The following is a 21,929-nucleotide window of genomic DNA, read 5'->3' as shown; positions in this document are numbered from 1 at the left end:
CACATCCCCAAAAGAAGCACTAAGTATAAAAAATTTGCAATCCCACACAGCCATAGCAACACATCTTATAAGCAAGAAAGTGAGCCATTTTCTTAGTCTTTTAATGCAACTTCCATTCTTCATTCGGTTTCCAAATAAAAAGACTTGCAATATATCATGCAGTAACATAAGTTTAAGATTTCTTTTATCCATTATGCTTTAACAAGAATTGGTTGGTTTATTATCACACATGCTACTTTTGTTCCTAAATGAGCACAGAATGTATAATTTAAGAGTGAAATGACATTACTTCTTAAAAACTTTTCTCCAGCTGCTTTAGCTGCATTGCTGTGCACTCCCCATTTCTGGGACAAGGTGTTCTCAAGACAGAAAAAATAATGCAGTTTCTCTCACTGCCTGAGCAATGGTGTGAAAAGCAATGCATGGGATTACAGAAGTCAGCTGCTGTTGTTCAGTCATCTTTGCACTTCACTGATGGAAACTGATGAAGAAAAATATAAGCCAACATTTCTGCAAGGGAACAAAAGGTGATTGTGTTTTTTTAATATATAACTTGTTTAGATTGGTTTCTGTTACCATTTCTGGTGTAGGTGCATGAGTATTCTCTAGACAGTTGGTTTATACAGTGAGACTTTTTGATTTTCGCCTTGGACCCAGCACCAACAGTTTGTATTCAAGCACTGTCCCCACTTAACACACTTATCAGCAACCCATAGACTCACAGCTTACTTTTGCTTTGCCTGCCTGGACATATTCAACATACTGAGAAAGATTTAACCACATACGCCAGAGGAAGTAAGTGGTCAGAAAAAAAAGGGGGGTGGAGGAAGGGAAGGGATCTGACCTACAACTGTTCACAAACTATAAATCAAAAAAATCAAACATGAATTCTCTCTTCTAAAACACAATAACACAAGAATAAATGCATTTTTCCAGCCCAGTAGCTAAAAGAAGGAACTGTTTTACAGTGACAACATATGTTAAATGTACACTTATCAGAGAAGGACAACAGATTTCAAGGATGTTGGCTTGAACTACTATGTAAGAAAATACACAACAATCTCAAATAAATGCTTCTCATTTCACCAGTGAATATACTGCATCTCTGTAACACAGGAAGACAGCTATGCATAGTATTCATTTGTACACACACAATTGTTTGATGAAATTATCTTTTAAAAGACTATTGATGCTCCATATGACAGACCTGGCAGTATATGCTACAGTACTTCAAATACAGTGGGGTTTTCTTGTTATCAAGGAAACAGTGAAATAACCATCTAACAAAACATTTAGAGTAGAAGCAGTCTGTGAGGTCTAGCAATGAAAAATTCTTACACCTTAGGAAAATTTATGCAATTATTAACCAACTGCACTCTAAAAGAACCAGGGTGAAAAGGTTGATCATTTAACTGCAGGACAACTGCTGAATATGCAACAGCACACACTAATAATTCAACCTAAGTCTGTAGGATAAACTCTGCATATCTATCATTCTGCACTTCAGCTGTATTGGCCTTATAGCTCAAGATTTAGCGCACACTGGAATAAACTGTACTGGCTGCTCACAACACTAGAAATACACTTGCCTTTCACATCAGGTTATTCATATATCAAGCGGAGTGCTAGAGTATTAGAGGCAAGTATAAAACAAGCAAGATGATGGAAAAAGGAAATTGAATAACTAACATTACCTGACACCAAGTGAATGAACAATCTGAAAAGAAGAAAAAAAAGCACCAAAATGAAGCATAATGGAAATCATAGGCTATAACTGCTTAAGTCTGAATTTAACAAGGCTAATACAAACACTAAGTTCTTGTCTTCCATCTGCTCATCATACATTGTAAAAAAAAAACATTATAAAGTATTATATTTTATATTTATATATAATGTATTATTCTGTGATTCTGTGATTATCATTTGAAATCAGATAACTTATCCAAATGGCTTGAGGCTTACCTCAATTTATGCATTTGGAATATAAATGCAAGAGAAAAGCAGATTTTTGGCAGATATTTAAGTAAAAATGGCTCTTTTGTGTGATGACAAAAATAAAAAAAAGATTCAAACAATTAGCTTTCTTTAGGTTCAACTAAAAACATGATGCTTAAATACTCTAGAATGTATGGTTTGAGGCAAATGCATGAAGAAAAGCCCAGCCAGTGTCTTTTGAAACAAGAATGTAGGAGACAAGACTGCTACAAGAGAACTATTGCTTTCTGCATGGGTAGTTCAGAAGAGGAAAAAAAGCACACACAAAGTTTGTTGGTTTCTTTTCTTAAACTCTTCTCCAGCGTATCACAGACCTTAAGAAAAGCAAGCACTTCGTTTTTGAAAGTAAGTTGGTTTTAAGTCATTGAATCCCAAATCTCTAGGGGAAAAAGGCTTAACAGAATAAATTGTATACAAGCAACCTACAATGCAGAAATCACAATATAACAGCAGCAGGATCCTAGAGTGCAAAAGAGAAACAGAGAACCCTAGCCCAGTAAAGCCACATCTGAGACATACTTCAATGAGCTGAATGACAATACCCATGCTGTAATAGTCATTACTGTATGCTTCTGTTACAATGTACAGCCTTTCTATTTTAAGGAGATGAATTTTGTTCTTCTATTTTTACTGATTTGAGAAGGACAGAGTGCGACATGAGAACACAGTTTAAAATGAATTAGAAGTTAGACTGGAAAGAAGAACTCTTTAAACCACACCAATAAGGGAGACGGGAAGTCCTCTCCATTTCTTCAATTGTGTTATTTAAATGAAAACAAGGCAGCAATTTTGCAGCACTCCTCAATTTGTCAAAGACTTTGTTACATAGGCACAACTGCAAAAGCAAAACCATCATTAAATACTTATCAAAGTTCCTTATCAAAACACAGAAATTAAGAGTAATTTCAGCATGGAAGAAGAGCCTAAAATTAACCTGGGTAATAAAGTTAACCACAACATTTCAACAGATATGGGAGTAGCAGAGCTGTTTCATAAGATCTAAGATAGATATTCCAGTTCTCCTAATTTAGATCTTTCAGTCTGGCTCCTCCAGTAGCCCATTCTGTCCCACACTCAAAAAAGAGAAGAAAAACCCGCAGCTCAAACCAACACAAGGGATCTGCTTCCTTCAGATTTTCCATTTAATCAAAGTCATAAGCTGAAACCTAGAGAGCAAAAGACTGATGGCTATGCAGTAATTACTCACTGGGTCAAGTCACAAGACAGCATAAGTTCTTGTACAGAAGTCTTTGCCCCCTTCATTAAGTGATTAACACAGGATTTAAAAAGACACAATATCAAAAGCTACTTTTCTAATTGAAAATGCATTTCTTTTCTTAGATAATAAAACAGTAGCATTCTGCTCTCCTCTGTCAGAACAATAAGACACAACAGAAAGCAGAATTCAAGTTCTGCAGTGAGAGAAACAGCAACAGCAGCAAACACAATTTCGCTCAGATTCGTCCCTTCCATTGCCTTCCTAAGCCAGTTCTCTCTTCTCCATTAACATTAAGGTAACATACTAAGATTAACATACGTGTTAATCATGTTAAACATGTTAAGATTAACATACAGAACATTAAGCCTTTTCAGCACCTAAGGCTTCTTTAATTTTGAACAGGTGCTTTTGGTCAGAAAATCTTTAGAGCTCTTTGCAAACCTCAGGCTCGTGATTCTCCACCTGCAGTCCACTAGGCCTCTAGATTTGTTAGATGTGGCTCATTGAAATTGCACAAAATCATAAATATCACTACCTTTCAAGCCAAAAGACCAAGGTCCGTGAGAAAGTTTGAGGGCCGGCACTAGCCAAAACAAACGTGAGTTATTTTTTTGAGTGGTTGCTTATGGTACAAAGTTTATGGTACAAAGTAAAACAAAAACGTATGCACAGGGCTGTAAGTGCCACTTAGCTCATCTTGTGACCAGGGTTTCACAATCTCTCTTTAAGTACAGGGTTGCAGACTAAAAGAAACGCAACAACCCAGGTTGTACAGAGAATTGCTGACTCTTACTTACCTTTGCTCCCACTTGTGTATTTTCTCATCCTGCTCTCAATCAACACATGACTGCTGGAGGACAGGTAACAAGAATCTCTAATGGTTGATAATAAAACTCTTCAAACAAGCACTACAATTCTCCAGAAGCAAGAGATATACTGAGAAAACTATAATGACTTTTTTTTCCCCTCCAAGTTCATTCCACTAAAGGCAGAATACCCACAGTTATATGCTACAAACAGTCAGAGGAGTAGCTAAAACACATCTGTTTTATTACACACTCTGGAGCATCGGCACGAGTTACTATTAATTTATGTTAGCATCACACCATGATATTTTAGTCATAAACATGTGGTCCAAACAAGAACTGAATCTTCTTATTTTCTTTTTTTTATTTTACACATTATTTTCATTATTATTTAGCCACAACCCAAAGATAAGAATTACTGGTATGTGGTGTTCTGACGAGGATGAACAGGATGTCCATTACCTTACATGGTACCAGTGCTCTTATGCCATGACAACAAGATCCAGAAGCTCTCCCCCACACAATTCCCTCATCAATTCATTCATTCTTTACTACCATATTATGAAGTAACACAAAACGTTTCTTCTACAGCACAGCTAGTTTCCACTTTAAAAGGGAAACACTGGCAATTTACGCTTTCATTAACTGCCATCTTCTTCCCAGAGCACTTAACACATACAAACTCAAGATAATCCTGCACACATAAATACATTCCAAGCCATGGAAAGGCTCACATGCACTCAGGAGGAAAGCCTCACTACCAGTCAGTGAACCTCATGTCTGTGTTTGGGAAGATCACAGAGGAGGTCCTCCAAGAAGAGACATTAAGGTACATATGAGATGCAGAGGTGATCCAAGACAGCCAGCATGGCTTCATCAAGGGCAGATAATGCCTGTCCAATCTGGTGGCCTTCTACGATGGAAAGAATCTAATGAGGTTCAACAAGGCCAAGTACAATCTCAAATACCAGAAATGGCTGATCAACATGTAGCTTCTGTTTCTACATCTTTTTCTGCTACTTCCCCCATGCCCAAATGTAATTCACAGTTAAACACAGGACCAAGATGTGAACAGTCACTTCAGGACTTGTGTGAATTGTGCAACCATGAGAAAATGATTGTTCAGGAAACACAGCACCCAAAGCGGAAGCAGCTCATCATGTACATTCTTCTAAAACTCATGAAAGCAAAACAACACAGCAAGAAAAACTGGATTCAAATACAAAGCACGTCTAACCAGCTGTTCAAGACATGTCTTGAGCCTACTGTGAGAAATACACAAAGGAGTATGTCAATATCATAATTTATAGCGGCTTAGAAGTTGGCAAAAGCCAGGCATGTCAGTGTCCTGCATGCACATAGAAGGGCTGAGGCTCCTGCATGGCCATGATCTCATCACAGCCCTCACATCTAACTGGCACTCCCACCTCGCACATGGCAAGGGCCCCAGCATACACCCAGATGCAAGCTACCTCTCCAGCTTCCATCTGCCTGTCACTTTGTGCATCAAATCCTTAGGACAGCTGTGGCTGTGCATGAGCTTGGAAGAAACAGGGAGCAGTAGTTTCATGCTAAGGTAAGGGTCTGAGAAAAAAACCACAGCAAGTATACTTCTATCAGTATTCAAGTACTGTGGCATATATTGTATTTAAATGAATAAATAAATACGATCAATTAGGAAAGCTGACGTGTACACAGAATGAAAGAACAAAACTTGAGACTTCTTTACAGTTCAGCCTAAGCACAGACTTGGACAAGCTACTTACTGAGTACCCCAGGCCCCAGTCATTATAAGGGCAGGCACCTCCACCTTGAGAGTCTCAGCATCAATAAAGGTATCACTGGACAACAGTGATCAGCTGTTCACCTCCCTAAGTCTCACTCCCAATGTACTTGTTACAAGTAGACCCATCACCTTAAACACCTGGTTCTTGAAACGATGGGTAGAACTTTCAATGCTTATGTTTTACATAGAGTAACAGTTAATCTTTCAGGAAAACAAAAACAAACAAAAACAGAACTAAATCTTTGAAAATTATCTATATTAAAAAATACAGAACTTTCAGGACTTGAGAAATCTATCATTTTCAGGCAATCAGTCTACAGGCACTGGCATAATCCCAAAAGCAACCTGGACACAGAACCCGTATCAAGTACTTAATCAGATCTTCCATTGTAAGAATTAGATAGCCACTATAAATCTTAACCAGGATGACTCAGAAAAGCAAGCTTAAAGAGCAGCATCTTCAGCTACATCTAATAGAATTAGTTCCCTCATCACTACCTATCTTTTCTCTCATTTTAAATGTCAAATAAGCCAATCATAGTATAATGACATATTAATGCAAGCATCTTAATGTGTAATTTCATTTTGTTTCCTGGCTGACTTCCACACTGATACTTTTCCAGATTTGTCTTAGAATGTTCTTTTCAATACTGCAACAGAAGGAAAATGGATAATGATAAAACTACCAGTGCTTCTGCATGTTAGACAAATGCACTAAGTCATATGACACTGGAAACTGTCTGGGGGATTATTTATTATCCAGATCACCACATTTATCTGACCTAGATCACTAGCAACTAAGCAGATGCTTAGTCCTCCAGCTGCCACATTCTTTGTCATGCTGTGAAGGCATCAAGTAACATTCACATTGTGCAAGTATGTGAGATCAGCAGGACAGAATTTATTAAAACCTTCTAGGAGTATGCGCTTAAGGGAACAATTTCTGTAATGTCAGACTCAAAAAAACTGGAAACAGTTTAATTTACTCATAACTGCACTTAAATTTCCTCTAGCATTTTCTAATTATTAGCCTTTAAGTAGAAAATAAGACACTGACAAAGTTTCTATTCTTGCAGTCAGTACTGTGCCATTGCTACGCTACAACCATTTTGACAGTAAACCCCACATGAATCTTGTACAAACGACAGTTATTCCCTTTTACAGGACTGATACGAATCAACTAACTGGAGGGAGAGAAATACCACAAGGCACCAGGCAGCACGCTTCTCTATCCACTCTGCTCATCCTCCTCATAGTGCACAGATTCACAATTAACTGGCAAAAACATACGGCATTATAACACTTTCCAGGATATCTAGGAAGCAACCTTTGGGAAAACAGGCAGGTGATGCTTCTAAAAATTCTAGTCTAGTGTTTTTATATAACAGCCTCTCAAGAAATATGTCTTCAAATTTGCAATTAGTATTTACGCACTAATGAGAAACTGCCCTTCCCTGAGAAATCAGATTTGGACTTGAAGGGAAAGGAGGAAGAAAAACTACCACGAAAAACGGGGAGAAACAAAAAACAAGGAATGAAAACAAACAAACCAGCAAACAAACAAAGATAAAAGGAGAAAACAAAAGAATTAGCGATGTTCCGGGGGAAAAAATTGTTAAAAAAAAAATAAAAATCACAGTTCCCATTGCTGTGATGCAGCCAAACAGACCAAATGGAATAAGATGCAAACATTAGTGCCAGTTTATCTTCTATTTATTTGAAACAGCGATGGGTGTGATGACTGAATAAACCAAAATTAACACTTTCTCAACTAACCCACTCAACTAACATGCTATAGGCTGGACTGAAGGAACCTCCAGCTGCTTATAGCACAGCTCTGCACCAAAACAGTCTGCCAGTCAGACTTGTATAACAAAGATTCAGGTATGCGAGACTCAAGTTAACAGTTAGAAGCTGCTTTTGAGAGCTGCAGATTAAGCTTTCATTTTGGCATTCTTTGTGCTTTCAAAGACGTTTCAGTCACACACATTTGGGTTCTCCTTACGTCCAAGGCACGAAAGAGTTTAAGAAAACCAGAAATAGAAGAGAGAAAGGAGGAAGCTGCACATAACACAAGTCACAAGCTCACCACCACATTTTTTTCTAATTTGTGTTTTGTCTTTTTAAGTTTTATTTGAGTTCAGTAATTTCACAATCCATTCCCTAACTCCAAGCAAAACTTTTGCAAGCAAAATTGTTTTCTCAACTTGTGTGATTCCTGCTGGCCACAGGAATGTGTCATTCAGAAAAATGCTAAGGAGGGTTCCTTTTCCCTTTTTCCTTGAATCGTAAACTTCTTGTTTTGAGCTAAAAGCAAAAAGAATCCACAGCCATTCAAATTAAGTGAGGAATCATACAGGCTGCAGCAAATGGCTCAGCCCGAGAGCAAGCACAGCTGTTTCTGACCATATCCATTAAAACTTTTTTTCTATAATGCACAAAGAATTTTCCTCTGTTAGTGAGAAATTAAAACAAAGAAAGTTATACAGCCAGAAAGCAAAAAAAGCATACCCATGCTAAGACCTTTTAAAGGAAAGGGAAAAGACTTTTTTCTCCAGACTGCATCATGTAATTAACTTCCCAACTTCTCTCAGAAGAATTTGTTTATAATGTGAATAATGACCATTTGAATTTCCTTAAAGCAGCTCTTTCATTTATTAACAAGCTGAGTACACTGTTCTCTTACTGCCAATAGGAAAACAATGACACAGGAATGCAATCAGGGAACAGAAAATACCCTTTGCATTTTTTCTTAAACTTAAAAGCCAACATTTACACATTCAGTATTCCTTCAGCAGAAACAACACCACTGAAAATCTCAGGTAGATAGAGGATTTGTTTTCTACTGTGACAGGAAACTATTCTGGTCACAATATCTGCAGTTTCACCTATCAAGCACATGAGCATTTCTATACACATATGTTTTAGTTGCTTCCTCCTCCCAAATAAACTGCTTCCCTTGTTATTACATAAAGCAAAAGCAGCACCTAATATACTGCATCTAAGTGCCCCTTCCAACACTATAATCTGTTAAGAAGAAGTGGTGGAGGAAACACTGAGGGCCACTGGTGAAACAGAGATACACAGTTCAGATTTGCTGTGCCTGGTAATGACTGACAGTATAGGCACCTCCTCTGACTTCAATTCTCAACATCAGCCTATTTGGCAGATGTGCAGAGTCAAATGATAGTTGTCCCTCATTTTCAGATAAGGAACACACACTACAGTTCAATATATAAATAACCACTTGGAACAGAACTACCATAATCTTCTATTTCAGCATAGAAAAATCCAAGTATGTTCAAAGCTTTTTAACATGTTTGTTATGCAGTACCCCTTTCCCTAAAACAACACAGTCAACCCAACACAAACACGTTCACTGCTGACAATCCATGAGTTGGCCACATGACCACTCTGCCCGTATTTCAGGTATTAGCTATGTCAGAATTAATTAGCAAAGACCACTTGACACAGTCTTTCACATTATCCAAAACACATGGAGCACACGCTGAATAACAACTCTCACCCAACTCATTGCGGTTTTGCTGACAGTTTTTCCCCCATAAATTAGCCTGCATAATCACTGGCCAGGAAGCTGCTCAGAGAACCATCAGGAAACCACTGCACCACAAGGTGTAGTAACTACTGCCTACGGTGTTTACAATCAAATGGATGACATCCTCTTCCTGACCATAGCTACAAAAATGATACCTGTACCAATCTACTTGTATCAATCTTGAGGGCCCCTGTTAGTTTGAGAAAGTGTGTTTTGGGCTATGCTGTCATCAACTTAAAATCCTGTAACTCAATTAATAACCCTGCCTAGGAAAGTACATCATACCAAACAAGTTTTTCTTATTAGTAAATTTTAGTTCACTCCTCAACACAGATGATCCGTACACAGAAATGACTATACAACATATAAGCTCACACACAAATACCACTGGGAGATCATAGAATCACAACATCAACATCACTCATCACCCTGCTTCACAAACGCCCATCCAAATGCTTAAACCTTTAGGCAATGTTTCAAGCATTAGCATCTAACTTAAGAGTGCAGGAAAAGTGATTCAAAGGGAGGCATGTTAGGATGTCTGACTAAGCAGGCATCCTACACAGCGAATATATGATGTAGATTCATATGTGCAAGACAGAAAAGCACAACATACTTTTTCCAGAGATATTTAAAGAAAAGTTCTGCTATAATTTATATTCCAATTTTTGCTCACTTCAGTGAGCAGAACGTAGAGATTATACAAATAGTTGTTTGAATAGAAATGACAGCTACATCTCCAGGAAGATGCAGAGCAGACAGGCAAAGCAAATGTTCTCATAGGACACAGGAGCATTGAGAAGTGCAGCTCTGGAATCAGCAGTGATATACAGCACTGCATTCTAAGTTTAAGAGCGCAACCAGTTTGGGACAGCTGATGTACCAGTAGCATGGAAATACTAAAAGTCAAACGTATGCAGCATGAAAGTTCTAGTTTATTCCTTCTTTATATAGAACTTTAAACAAAGTGCAGTCAAGACAGAATAAAACAAACTACTCACATACCATTGGCTGTGTGAAGGAAAGCATTCAGATCAGGTTGCATTTCTCAGATCAGGTTGCTACTGGTACCTACTACCTGAAAAAACACTTCTCCCAGCCAGCTCAGTTCAAATTCCAAAGCAGGCATCTATGAACAGTAATCACTGCATAAACAGTTCTTGGTCTGAAACCAACTCAGAGCATAATTATATTCTCCGTATTAAAAACAATAAGGCAACTCATATTACCTAATATTACCTCATATTACCGAACTACTTAAAAATACAAAGCAATGTGGCCATTGGTACCTTACAGTGAAGCTCATGGCTGACTGCTGTCCATGAAAACCCCAACTCATTTCTGATTTTCATCTTCTTTCCCAGTGGCATAAACAGAAGCCACAAGGGTTTTACACATGATTTATAAACTTCACTCTTAGTAAACTAAGTTTCAGGCTACTTTAATTTAAGACACTTGTCCATAATTACTCAATGTAAACCAACACAGACCAAGACTTAGATTTCAGTTCAGTGGGAGCCACTTATTTCACGTTAAAGCAAGACATATTAGGATTCACTTGCAGGATTTTCAGATGTTTTTTGTTATTAGTTACCACTGTCAAGACACAGAAAGAGAAGAATCCAAAAGTTCAGCCAATTACTTCTAGGGCTGAGTAGCAGCCAGCAGAAATAGTTGTTGCTGGGTTGAGCGAAAGTTTGCCAAATGATGAGATGTTAGCATGGGCAGGGAAAACTGCCTTTCTTGGCTCCTATCTGCTAAAGGCTGCAGTCACCAAATTGGGATTAAGGATGGATCCAGAAGGAACAATTGGGGGCTAAATTTAGAACTCCTCTCAGCAGCAAGAATCTGCTAGGACAGAGGCTGAGTTGGTACAGTTACTGGGATAGGAAAGAAAAGAGGAAAGTGAGCCCAAACTGGCACTGAACATGAAAGTATGCAGCTGGCTACCTCTGCTGCTGTCACAGATACAAGCAAGGTGCAGGAGCCGGGCAGGTCCACCCCAGGAAACTGCAGCCACTGCAAGCAGCAGTATTAACGTGTGCAGGTGAGGGCAGCACCCGGGACAGAAAGAATCACAAGGCAGAAGACCTGGTTTGGATAGGTCAGAGTTGACCTACTGAGACTCAACACGCATCTGAAAATTAATGCCAGTTTAGAGTTAGTTCTGGAACTGAGCAGTAGATTTGGGATTTGTTTCAAGCCAGAATAAATGCAAATGTTGCTGATTCTGACAGAATCACCAAGTTAAACACAATCTCAAGTTTTTGCTTGCGATTCCAGAAAGTACAGTGTTTAATATGACTGCGCACTGAAACCAAGCGTTTACAGTTTGGCACATCTTCAAATCTGTGAGTGCCAGTACCATTTCTGATCATCATGTGGGAACTGAATTGGTAGCCTGAATATGCAGACACTGTGATTGTACTGCACATGGAACAGCAATCTGTTTTAGTAAACAGAATTTTAATTCAAATGCACTGCTTACAAGGTTAAACGCCCAGGTCTCCTAATTACTAACTGCAATTCCAATAAAGACTTGATGTGTAGTCTTATCTAATGACTTGGTCTCTCATCTCACTCATCCGTAAACAGGACTTCCAGCCCAACATACTTTGCAAGATGTTGAAAGAGTAGCATCTAAAATTGTGTACATACTTCATACCTTTTGAAAATGCTTTGTAGTCTACGAGGTTTGTTTGTTTGTTTAAGACTAATCTCATACTTGCTCATTTTAAATTGTACATGTTTTACATGACAAAAGAAACAAGGTTACAAATGAACACAGGAAATCACTAGCAAGAATTTCAAACAGGTTGTTATTAGGCTGATCCTAAGCAAGCAGGCTTATCTTTAATTTTTGTGATGACATTTCCTACATACAGCTTCTTCTACTGCTTTGTTCTGTGTTGTTTTTTTGTTGGTTTTTTTTCTTTATTTTTGTAGGTATCCTATGAAAGAACATTTGCTGACAACACCAAGTTTTCAATTCGCTATACCACAAAGTACAACAAAAATGTTCACGCAAGCCTTAATCCAGAGAGGAACGATAGTCCAGACACCATCAAAAGACAATTTGTAAAGTGACTGACAGAAAACAAAACCAACAGAATTAAGCAGAGAATGTGAGAGGGAAACAAAACAATGTTGAAATTCACTCAATAGCATTCACTAAATGAGATCTACCACATCAACGTGTTAACATTCTGTAAAACACCCATGGGGCCAGATGAGAGCTATACAAGAGTGCTGAGGGAACTGGTGGAGGTGATAGCCAAGCTGCTTTCCATCATCTATCAGCATTCCTGGTCAACAGAAAAGATCACAGAAGACTGGAGACTTGCCAATGGGACTCCTACCTACAAGCTGAGTCATAAAGAGGATCTGAGGAACTACAGCCTGACCTCAGCACCAGGGAAGGTTACGGAGCAGATTGTCTTGAGAGAGATCACATAGCATGTGTGGGACAAGCTGGGGATCAGGCCTAGCCAGCATGGGCTCACAAAGGGCAGCTCCTCCTTGACCAACCTGATCCCCTTCTACAATCTAGTGACTTGCCCAGTGGATAAAGGAAAGGCTGTTGATGTAGTCAACCTTGACTTCAGTGAAGCCTTCAATGCTGTCTCCCACAGTATTCTCCTGCAGAAGCTAGCAGTCCATGGCTCAGACAGGTGTACTCTTTGCTGGGTAAAGAACCAGCTGCAGGGCCAGACCCAGAGAGTGGTGGGGAATGGACTTAAATCTAGCTGATGACTGGTCACAAGAGGTATTCCCCAGGGGTTGATACTGGGGCCTGTCCTCTTCAATATCTTTACTGATGACCTGCATAAGGGCATTGAGTGCCCCCTCAGTAATTTTGCAGATTACACCAAGCTGGCTGTAAGCATCAATCTGCCTGAGGGTAGCAAGGCCTACAGAGGGATCTGGACAGGCCGCATCACTGGGCTGAAGACAAAGGGATGAGGTTCAACAAGACCAAGTGCTGGGTCCTGCGCTTTGACCACAAAAATCCTAGGCAACGTTACAGGCCTAGGGCAGCGTGGCTAGAAGATCACATAGAAGAAACTGACCTGGGTCACTGCTCAGCTGAACACAAGCCAGCATTATGCCCAGGTGGCCAAGAAGGTCAATGGCATCCTGCTTTGTATCAGAAATAGTGCTGCTAGCAGAAGCAGTGAACTCAGCACTGGTGAGGCCACAGCTCAGGTACTACATTCAATTTTGGGACCCTCACTGCAAGAAATACATCAAGGCCATAGAACACGTACAGAAAATAGCAACAAAGTTTATGAGGGGACTGGAGTACAGGACTTATGAGAAGCAGCTGAGAGAGGTGGGATTGTCCAGTCTGGAGAAGGGAAGGCTCACAAGTGACCTTATTGTTCTCTATAATTATGTGAAGGAGGCTGCAGTGAGCTGGGAGTCAACCTATTCTGTCACATAACTAGTGATAGGACTAGAGAGAATGGCCTCAAGTTGCCCCAGGGGAGATTCACACTGGATATTAGGAAATACTACTTTTCTGAGAGAGTGGTCAAGCATTGGAATGGAATGTCCAGGGAGGGAATGCAGTCACCAACCCTGGAGGCGTTCAACAAATGTTTAGGGACATGGTTTAGTGAGAACTACTGGTGATAAGGGATGGTTGGAATGGATGATCTTGTAGGTTTTTTCCAACCTTGATGATTCTGTGATTCTATGAAAACAGTTTTAAAAAAATAAATACATAAAAATTCATGCTTGACAGGCTAGTTCACAGCCCCACAAGAAGACTGCCTTCCCACCCAGATACAACCCCTACAGTACTTCATGGGAAGAGCACAAATGGTGTTGGTAGATACAGGAATGTTTTATAACAAGTTGTGGCCAAGGGACAGAGGAGCACTTGCAGATTCCCTTTAGCATTACATTCTTCTATTTCCATGACTAGAAGTAAAAGAAGCTATGAACGATGTAATATAGCCAAGTTGTTTAGTGTCTTCTGTCAAAAGTGCTGAATGTGTTATAACACTGCAACAGCTAGTCAAAAGGTGACATAAATTTAAAACTACTGAAAGTAGAGATTTAAAAAAAAAAAAAAAAAAAGCATAACAAAAGAACAGTAATAGCATTTCTGTTGCATGTGGTGATAAGTCACAGCTTGAAGCAGTGATTGAGCACCTGGTGGGAAGGCAGGGCCAGCCCACTGGAGCTCAGGTGTATGTAATGTTCCTGAGAGACCAGAAGGGGTGGACCCAGGTTGGCAGGGAAGGCAAGGGCACCTTGCTGGAGATCTCTATCTCCTTAAGTAATTCTAAAAGTAAGTAGCTGTTTTCCTTCATTTCTGTATCCTTAGCTCTTGCATTTGGGCTCATCCTAATTTGCTGCAGCCAAAGATTCTGCCACCCTGCTATTACCATGGTACTTTTTTTTTTTTAAAATCACATTACAGAGTCACACCATACAGCAAAAAAACTTTTAAAGAGCATCCTGGAGAAAAGTCTTTATTTTTACAGAAAAGCTTATATATGAGGGAAAAAAAAAAAAGAAAAAAAAAAAAAAGAAAAAGAAATTGAATTGACAAAGCTTTAGGAAAACAGTTATTCAGCTTTTAATTGGCTTGTTAATTAGAACAGGTCTCTTCTACAGACAGCCTAAAGACCTGATATTTTAATGGGAAAGTAACACCATCAATGCAGATTATGCTATTTTTGTTCTCAAAACATTGATGTGCCCTGAACTTGTACTTCAAAAGTTTTTCCTCTAGTCCCTGGTGACCTGGCAAGATGTTCCCTTCTCCTGTTTACAAGCTGAAACTTAATTAACTTTTAAATATATGTACGTCCCATCATACCCGTATTCCATTGTTTTTAAAGCATGCAAGTTTTTATACCAGCTGATAAACAACAGGTTACAACAAACAAGACTAAGATAATCACTCTGCTTTGAGATTTGATATATCCATTTTCTTTAGGCTGAAATGCTACAAGCTTCTATCACTCCATTTGCCATTTCTGAGCCTTAATTCAGCCTAGTGGGGAAAGGGACAAATTTCACTGCTGAAAACCTCTTACTAGCAAGAAGCTGACCTAGAATGGCCTGGACTTCACAAGCTCTACAACCTCCTCTAAGGCCTAGCTCTGATACACAGCTCTGCTCAGTTTTATCGTGGTTATTTAAGCCTTCTTGCTGAATTAAACAGAATGGTGGTTTTGTTGTTGCTTTTTGGTTTTTTTTTGTTCCTCCCCCCCCCCCCCCCCCCCCTTCAAGGACACAGAATACACAAGCTAAAGAGAATTAAGGGAGACTGTAACAATCAGATCAGCTGGGAGGGTAGAGTCAGAACCTCTTAACCTACCTAATGACCTGATACCTCTACCTGCTCAATCCTCTAAGCTAGAGAGACAGCTCCAAAGAAAAAAAAACAGTAAATTTCATCAAAGATGTGGACAGTAGTAAAACCACATCAATTTAACAAGACTATAATTTTCCATCTCTGCACGCTATTCTTCCCTGCCTCTGCTTCCTTCCCATAGATAACAACCTAAGGATCAGAAACTTCTTATCTAGCCTTAGCTTGTAATGCTTACATTGCTTTTGAATGTCTGGCTATTTTCTCTCAAATTTTGCTCATTAAAGGTGAGGCAAAAGATGACTCAGAAGAAAACAAAAACCAGAGGCCAGAAGACATAAGAACACGATAAGAACAGAATAATGGTGGGAAGCTCAGTCCACAGCTGCAAGTAAGCATAGGAGAAAGAAAAAAGAAAAAAAAAAATAAATGTAGCATTCATTTTGTCTGCCAGAAGTTACCAAGAACACCTGCCTAGAAAAATAACTTGAGAACAGCATAAACACAAGCACAGCTTGCTCTTAAGGTATCTCAGTTCCAATATACTCTTTGCTGGTGAGATGCTTTTCCAGGCACTTTAGCTATCCCCAGCATGCAGTGTAGGGTGTTTTACTTGCAGCACCTGCAGCTGTTTTCCAGCACAGTCACACATAACACAACCTTCATGGAGCTGCTAGGATAAAGATCCCGTGCCAGCCTCTGCTCTCACACTGCAAAGTATCATGTTTTTGTTTTATGCTGCTAAAGAAGATAGATTTGGCTTAGCAATAGGGTAGATTCTGGATGCCAATCAAAGCTGACCTATGTAAATTGTCTCTTAACAGTAGTTTCTTTAACTATTCTGCCAATAATGTGCCCATGCCAACCTGACTGTATATTTTACATTCCCTCATGTAAGCATTCATGAAAGCATTCAATTGCTCAAAATACCTCAATTTCTTGCCTCATGAAAAAGCTCACAATGATCAACACAGAATGTTTAATAGCATGCCCATAACAGCACATCATAGGAAAAATAGCATGTCTGACTTGGAAATTTAGAAAAGTAGCATTAGAGACTGCACAATCAAAAAATGTACAGTTAGAGTGGCACAGTTAGGATGGTATTTCACAGGTTCTATAATTAGAATGATTATCACAGTGGAAAGACATAACCAAAGATAAATGAAAATGCTCACCCACGTCCTAGACTTGCAATAGAAAACTCCAAAGGGAGCAATATCCAGAAAGAGATTCTTCCCCAATGGCAGTCAGCCCTTAAATGGAGAAATGCAGCCAGGCTCCACCCCTTCTGGTCACACAGCTGAATTGCCTTTACCTGTGCTCTCAGGCTGACGATCAGTACCTGCCTCAGGTGATCAATCAGTGCTTCAGGCTGTGACTCAACAATTCCCATAGACTCTCTAAACCCCAGATGCAAAGGGGAACTCCATCAAACATTCAAAAGTCATAAAAAATCCCCAAGTGTTAAACTGAGCACAAAAGTCAAAGCGATCGTGCATGTAATTGATGCAGTACCAAACACCAGCCAGGAAGGTGGGGGAAAGGGAAGCACTGAGATGCAGCTCTTCTGTGACACTGCAAAACAAGTTTCCTAACGCTACCCTTGGCAGTAGGGGTGCAGCATCTAGCATGCCATTTTTGCTGCTACAAGTCCTAAAGAAAGAGCACTACAAAGCGTGGAATCTCCCCTCCCTGCCTCCTTATCAAACATTAGCACACATCACAAAGAGAGGTCTGCCTCACTGAAGCCTATGAGGTTCATTTTAGACTGACTTAAGCATCATAATTTTTGCTTATCAAAACATACAGCATATTAACATTACAGACCTAAAGAGTACAATATCATTTCAGGAATGGAAGACATTGTTAGCCTTAGCAGCAGATCTGCTTTCTTGCTACTTAATTGCAAGCAGGTGTTTTGACTTTACAAACTATAGAACAATAAAGTCTCCTTAAAATGAAATAAACTCCCTAAAATTCAATATATTCAATTTCCAAAAGGCTTATCATTAAATTCAGGAAATGAACTTGAGCATAAGCTACCAGACAGCTTTTCTAAGAATTCTAAACTGCTCCACTTCCTTTTTTGTTTTGTCCCAAAGACTAAAAGTGACAGTAGACACCACTTCTCTCCAGTGACCACCCACGGTTTATCTAAAGCTGAAAACTGACATTTCCACAATTTTTTTTCAAAAGACAGAATCACTTCAGTCAAGAACAACATGTTACATCTCTTATCATTGATAAAACTCTTGTATTTGATGAAATATGTTCTAGCTCACTAGCACAGTGCTGTACTTTGAATAGACTGGAACAGAAAACAAACAGTGGAACATGTGCGAGACAAAGAAGGCAACGGAGCTAGTTAGTAATGCAAGCTGAAAAGACGTGATACAAGATGACAAACTGACATCCTCCACAGAATGAGCTTGACACTTTTTATAGCTACTGACACAGTAATGAATGATGTACTTTGGGTGGAGCTAAATGCCATGTTCTACTTCATGTTTTGTTGGAGGGGGGTCTTATTTATTTATTTATTTTTAAGAAAGTCTTTCCCTTATCCTTTATAGATAACCAATTTTAAAGGAATGTAAAGGAATAACTTTTCTTTAAAAAGCATGAATCAAAAATAGAAAAAAAAGTCACTAGAATTCTGAGTACGTTGAGCTGCCTGCAGAGAGTAGCATTAAACTAATGATGACAACCGCTTTCCTTCTCTGTCACAGCAAATACAACAGCTAACAACTCACAAAATCAGCTCACAAACCAAAACCTCAAGGTACAGTAGGATCCATCCTGCTCTCTGTCAAAACAGATGCACAGCAACATGTATGACAAATGAAAACTGGGTGGTCAGGCAAGTTTCCAAGGGTGCAAGCGGATGACAGTGGCTACTCTGGATTCCAGCACAAGTGATTGGAGTACCTGAATCCTGTGGTGCCCTCGTGGTAGCAGCTCTAGATGGTTCTGACTTTATAAAAGGCTTTATGAGACATTTCAGTTGAGGCTGAGACCTCACGGGTGGCCTCATCCCTACCGATCTTTTCCTGGGCTTCCCATGAATGGGCATTGCCTACGGACAGTCACTTGAAAGGCTCTTGGGAACACATCATCTCTGTTTTCCCAGCTCCTCTCTTTCCTCTTCATCAGCCTGTCACAAAATTGCCATAGTTGAACCCACGCTGAGTTCTCCTCTGATTCGAGCTTATATCCAGGAAGAGCAAGGCTGGGCTTACAGGCTGCGGGCACACACAAGCATCTTTCCAAAGCCTTCCTATGACTCTTTCTACTCTACCCGGAGGGGGGAATCCCATCCTATACAAAGAAGCAGCTCCCGCTGTACATTTACAGAAAAGACACAGCATTAGAAAAATGTTCAGATCTCATGCTCCTGTCAAGAGTTACACAAGCCAAGACTTAGGAAATAAGTGTGTAGCATCTATCCAGCATGTTCTGAAGCTTCCAATAATTTGCATCACAGATTTTAAGAAATCAGAACCAATCCTCTCAAATTCTTACTTCATTTCAGAATAAGTGTTCTCTGATCAGTCACCTTTAAATACAGTTTCTTTCAACAGAAGAATTACTAACTCCATCCAGAAGCTATTTTAAGCTATTTTGATCCTGGCTTCTTTGACTGAACTGGAATCTCCTGAGATATGTTATATTTTTATTCTGAACAGCTTACATGTATTGTGTTACATGCTTGTGTTTACTGATCATTGGAAAAGTAGTTTTCCTGTGCTCCTTTTAAATGACATTTAACTGTCATAAGAAATGGAAGAGACACCTATTGTTTAGTCACTCTTCCAGTATTTAGTTTGAACTTGGCAATTCAAACCATGATACAGGAAACAAGACAGCTATGAGCCTGTCTTGTTTATCTTTCTATCAGATTCTTGAAAGACTTGTATTGTAAAGATACATTTGATATATGCCTTATACCGAAGACTGGAAGCTCACCAAGTAAGGAACACAGAAGATATCGATTTTATTTTGCTACTAAAAAGCAGTATAGCTCTGTATTGACAAAAATCAGCCCTTCTAAGTTTAGGTGGAATACACACTCCCTTTACAACCATGGAGACAAACAGGAAGGACACAAAGAGAAGATCCACAGTGCTGTCACTGTTGTCCCAGGAGGCACCAATAACTTCTATGATCAGAGGGAGTGGCGGCAGTATCTGCTTATCATCTTGCAAGATGTAACCCAGAGTCAGCAGCATCAAAGCCACTGGCAGCACTGACTGTCAGACAGGAAATGTGATGTACTCAGTCACTGAAGTTACTCACACCTAAAGAATCTTCACAACATTTCTGGTAAGCCACTGCTTTACAAGTGACATAGGGAAAGCGCGGTTCTGAATAAAATTAAGAGAAGGAAGTGCAGGTGCTTTCTGTGCAGTCTGTGCATTTCACACAAACTTAAGAACACCGGGCTGATATATTCCGTATATTACAGCCCAATCAGATAAGTTTATTATGTTCACTTCTGGCAATTAATACGATTCAAAAGACTAAAACAACTTTGCAAAACAAATCATACTCAACAGTTGCCTAAGATGCAGTCTTAAGCTCTTGAAATTCCCTATTTTATTTTTACATTCTCTAGATAGTAAGCCAGACTTTGTGTAGAAAACATAGTGTTTAATAGGTGTATCCAGACCACTTTGTGAGCCCATTTTTCAGAACAAATATCGATCTCATTTGGTTTCTTGACAGCGAAAGAATGAGGCTCCTCAGCATAGTCAGATGCCAACGTTTTCTTCTGAAATCATAAGAACCACCAGCAGGCAAACCACTAATATTTTAACTGGTTTGGTTTGTCTTCGGTATCCACTGAAAACCTGACACTTCAATACCAGCAGCAGAGGAACGTGACCCAATTCAAACCTGTCAAACAGGGCTTTCTAAGAGGGGAGACGTACTGAAATGCTTAAGAAAGCTTAGCACACAAAGCTAAGTTTCCCATGCACTGTGCACTACACTGCTGTTATCAGTACAGAACTGCGCAGGAGTCAGGGGCCTCAGAGAAGACAGGGCTTTCACACATCCAAATGTCACATTAAAATCCATCCTTAAATAACACCTGATCTGCAAGAACTGAGCATTACCTGGACAGCAAACAGGAGTTACAAAGAAGTGAAACATGATAAAGCATTTTCTATCTTTTTTGCCCGAGCACATCAAACAGAGAAAGAGAAGGAAATTCCTCTATTTGCATCTGACCAATTACCTCTGTTTTTAGGACCCCCATCATATCCAGACAGCTGCACTGCCCTCACCACTGGCCTAATCCTTCGCAGCTTACTTTAAGGAAATATCTTGGCAGCTGTGGTTCTCTGCTTTCAGATGTTTTCTGTGACATCAGAGACGCAGAATACTTTCGAGAAGGCAGTGTCACACTGCTCTGTTAGTTGCTCATTTGAATAATCAACTATAGTCAGTCATCCTCATAGATATTTCAAAGGAAACTACAGTGCTGTATCTTAAGTTAGATGAAGAAATTGCATTACCACTAGACCACTGTAAGAGTGTGCATTAATGTGGGCACCAAACCACAGCACAGCTACTATTTATACACACTGTATACAAATATATAAATACATAAATACATTCAAGAAGGCCATTCAGTGGCCAAGCACAGAGCTGGTAGCAGTGCTGTACCGCAGACCCGTAAGCTTTGTGATTCCAACTGAAAATTGTAACCGAAGCGTCGTTTCAGCAGCTTCCCCACCGACACCATAGGCACACATGACACACAGCCTTTCTTTATTTTCAGAGAGGCAATTCTCAAGCCGCTCGGCTTGGCAACGCACGGGTACAACGCCAAGGCAATCCTCCCGAAAGATTAACACCTTAGCACGCTCCGGGCCCCGAACCGACAAAGACACAAACCAGGGCCCGGCCAAGATAGCTCGGAGCCGGCGTTCCACCGCATCTCTTACTCACTTTTGGTGGCGGCGATCAGGTTTTTTCCATCCTTGAGCAAATCCTTGATAAACTTATTGGTCTTTTCCAGCTCGGCCTCATGGGCTCGCACCCGTTCCCTGAACCAGGGGCTATCCAGGTAGCAGTCGCTGAACTCCAGAGGCTGCAGCCCCATGGCTGCGCTACACCACGCCGCGCTCCCCTCCTCACACCGACCTCCGCGACGAGCAGCCCGCAGCCCGGCTGCACGGCGGCCACAAAGAGCGCAGGGCTGGGCAGGGGAGGCGGCCCGCTCCCGG

At 40.0% G+C, this 21,929-nt stretch overlaps 1 protein-coding gene and 1 pseudogene across 11 annotated transcripts in view; both read right to left on the bottom strand.

The window, feature by feature from the left end:
* The window catches only part of ARHGAP10 (Rho GTPase activating protein 10), a 127,169-nt gene that overhangs the window by 104,784 nt on the left and 456 nt on the right, over positions 1-21,929 (bottom strand). For 9 of the 10 annotated variants that reach the window (XR_014945290.1, XR_014945291.1, XM_032444511.2 and 6 more), the window contains exon 1: positions 21,652-21,927. The exons of the other annotated variant lie outside the window; for it this stretch is intronic. Coding sequence is in view for 6 of the 9 variants with exons in the window: in XM_032444511.2 (XP_032300402.1) it covers positions 21,652-21,805 (154 nt within the window). In the remaining 3 variants the exon portion in view is untranslated. Of the gene's footprint in view, positions 1-21,651; positions 21,928-21,929 lie in introns of those variants that run through there. 10 annotated transcript variants of the gene reach the window in all.
* On the bottom strand, positions 11,050-13,316 carry LOC146761031 (uncharacterized; annotated as a pseudogene). The gene has a single exon (XR_014945594.1). The product of XR_014945594.1 is annotated as an uncharacterized LOC146761031 (transcript).

The sequence above is a fragment of the Coturnix japonica genome, chromosome 4, assembly GCF_054131305.1.
Source record: "Coturnix japonica strain WE chromosome 4, WE-NBRP24, whole genome shotgun sequence".
NCBI classification, from domain to species: Eukaryota; Metazoa; Chordata; class Aves; order Galliformes; family Phasianidae; genus Coturnix; species Coturnix japonica.
The sequence above is the reverse complement of the archived record's forward strand: the minus strand, read 5'-3'. Positions and strand labels throughout refer to the sequence as shown.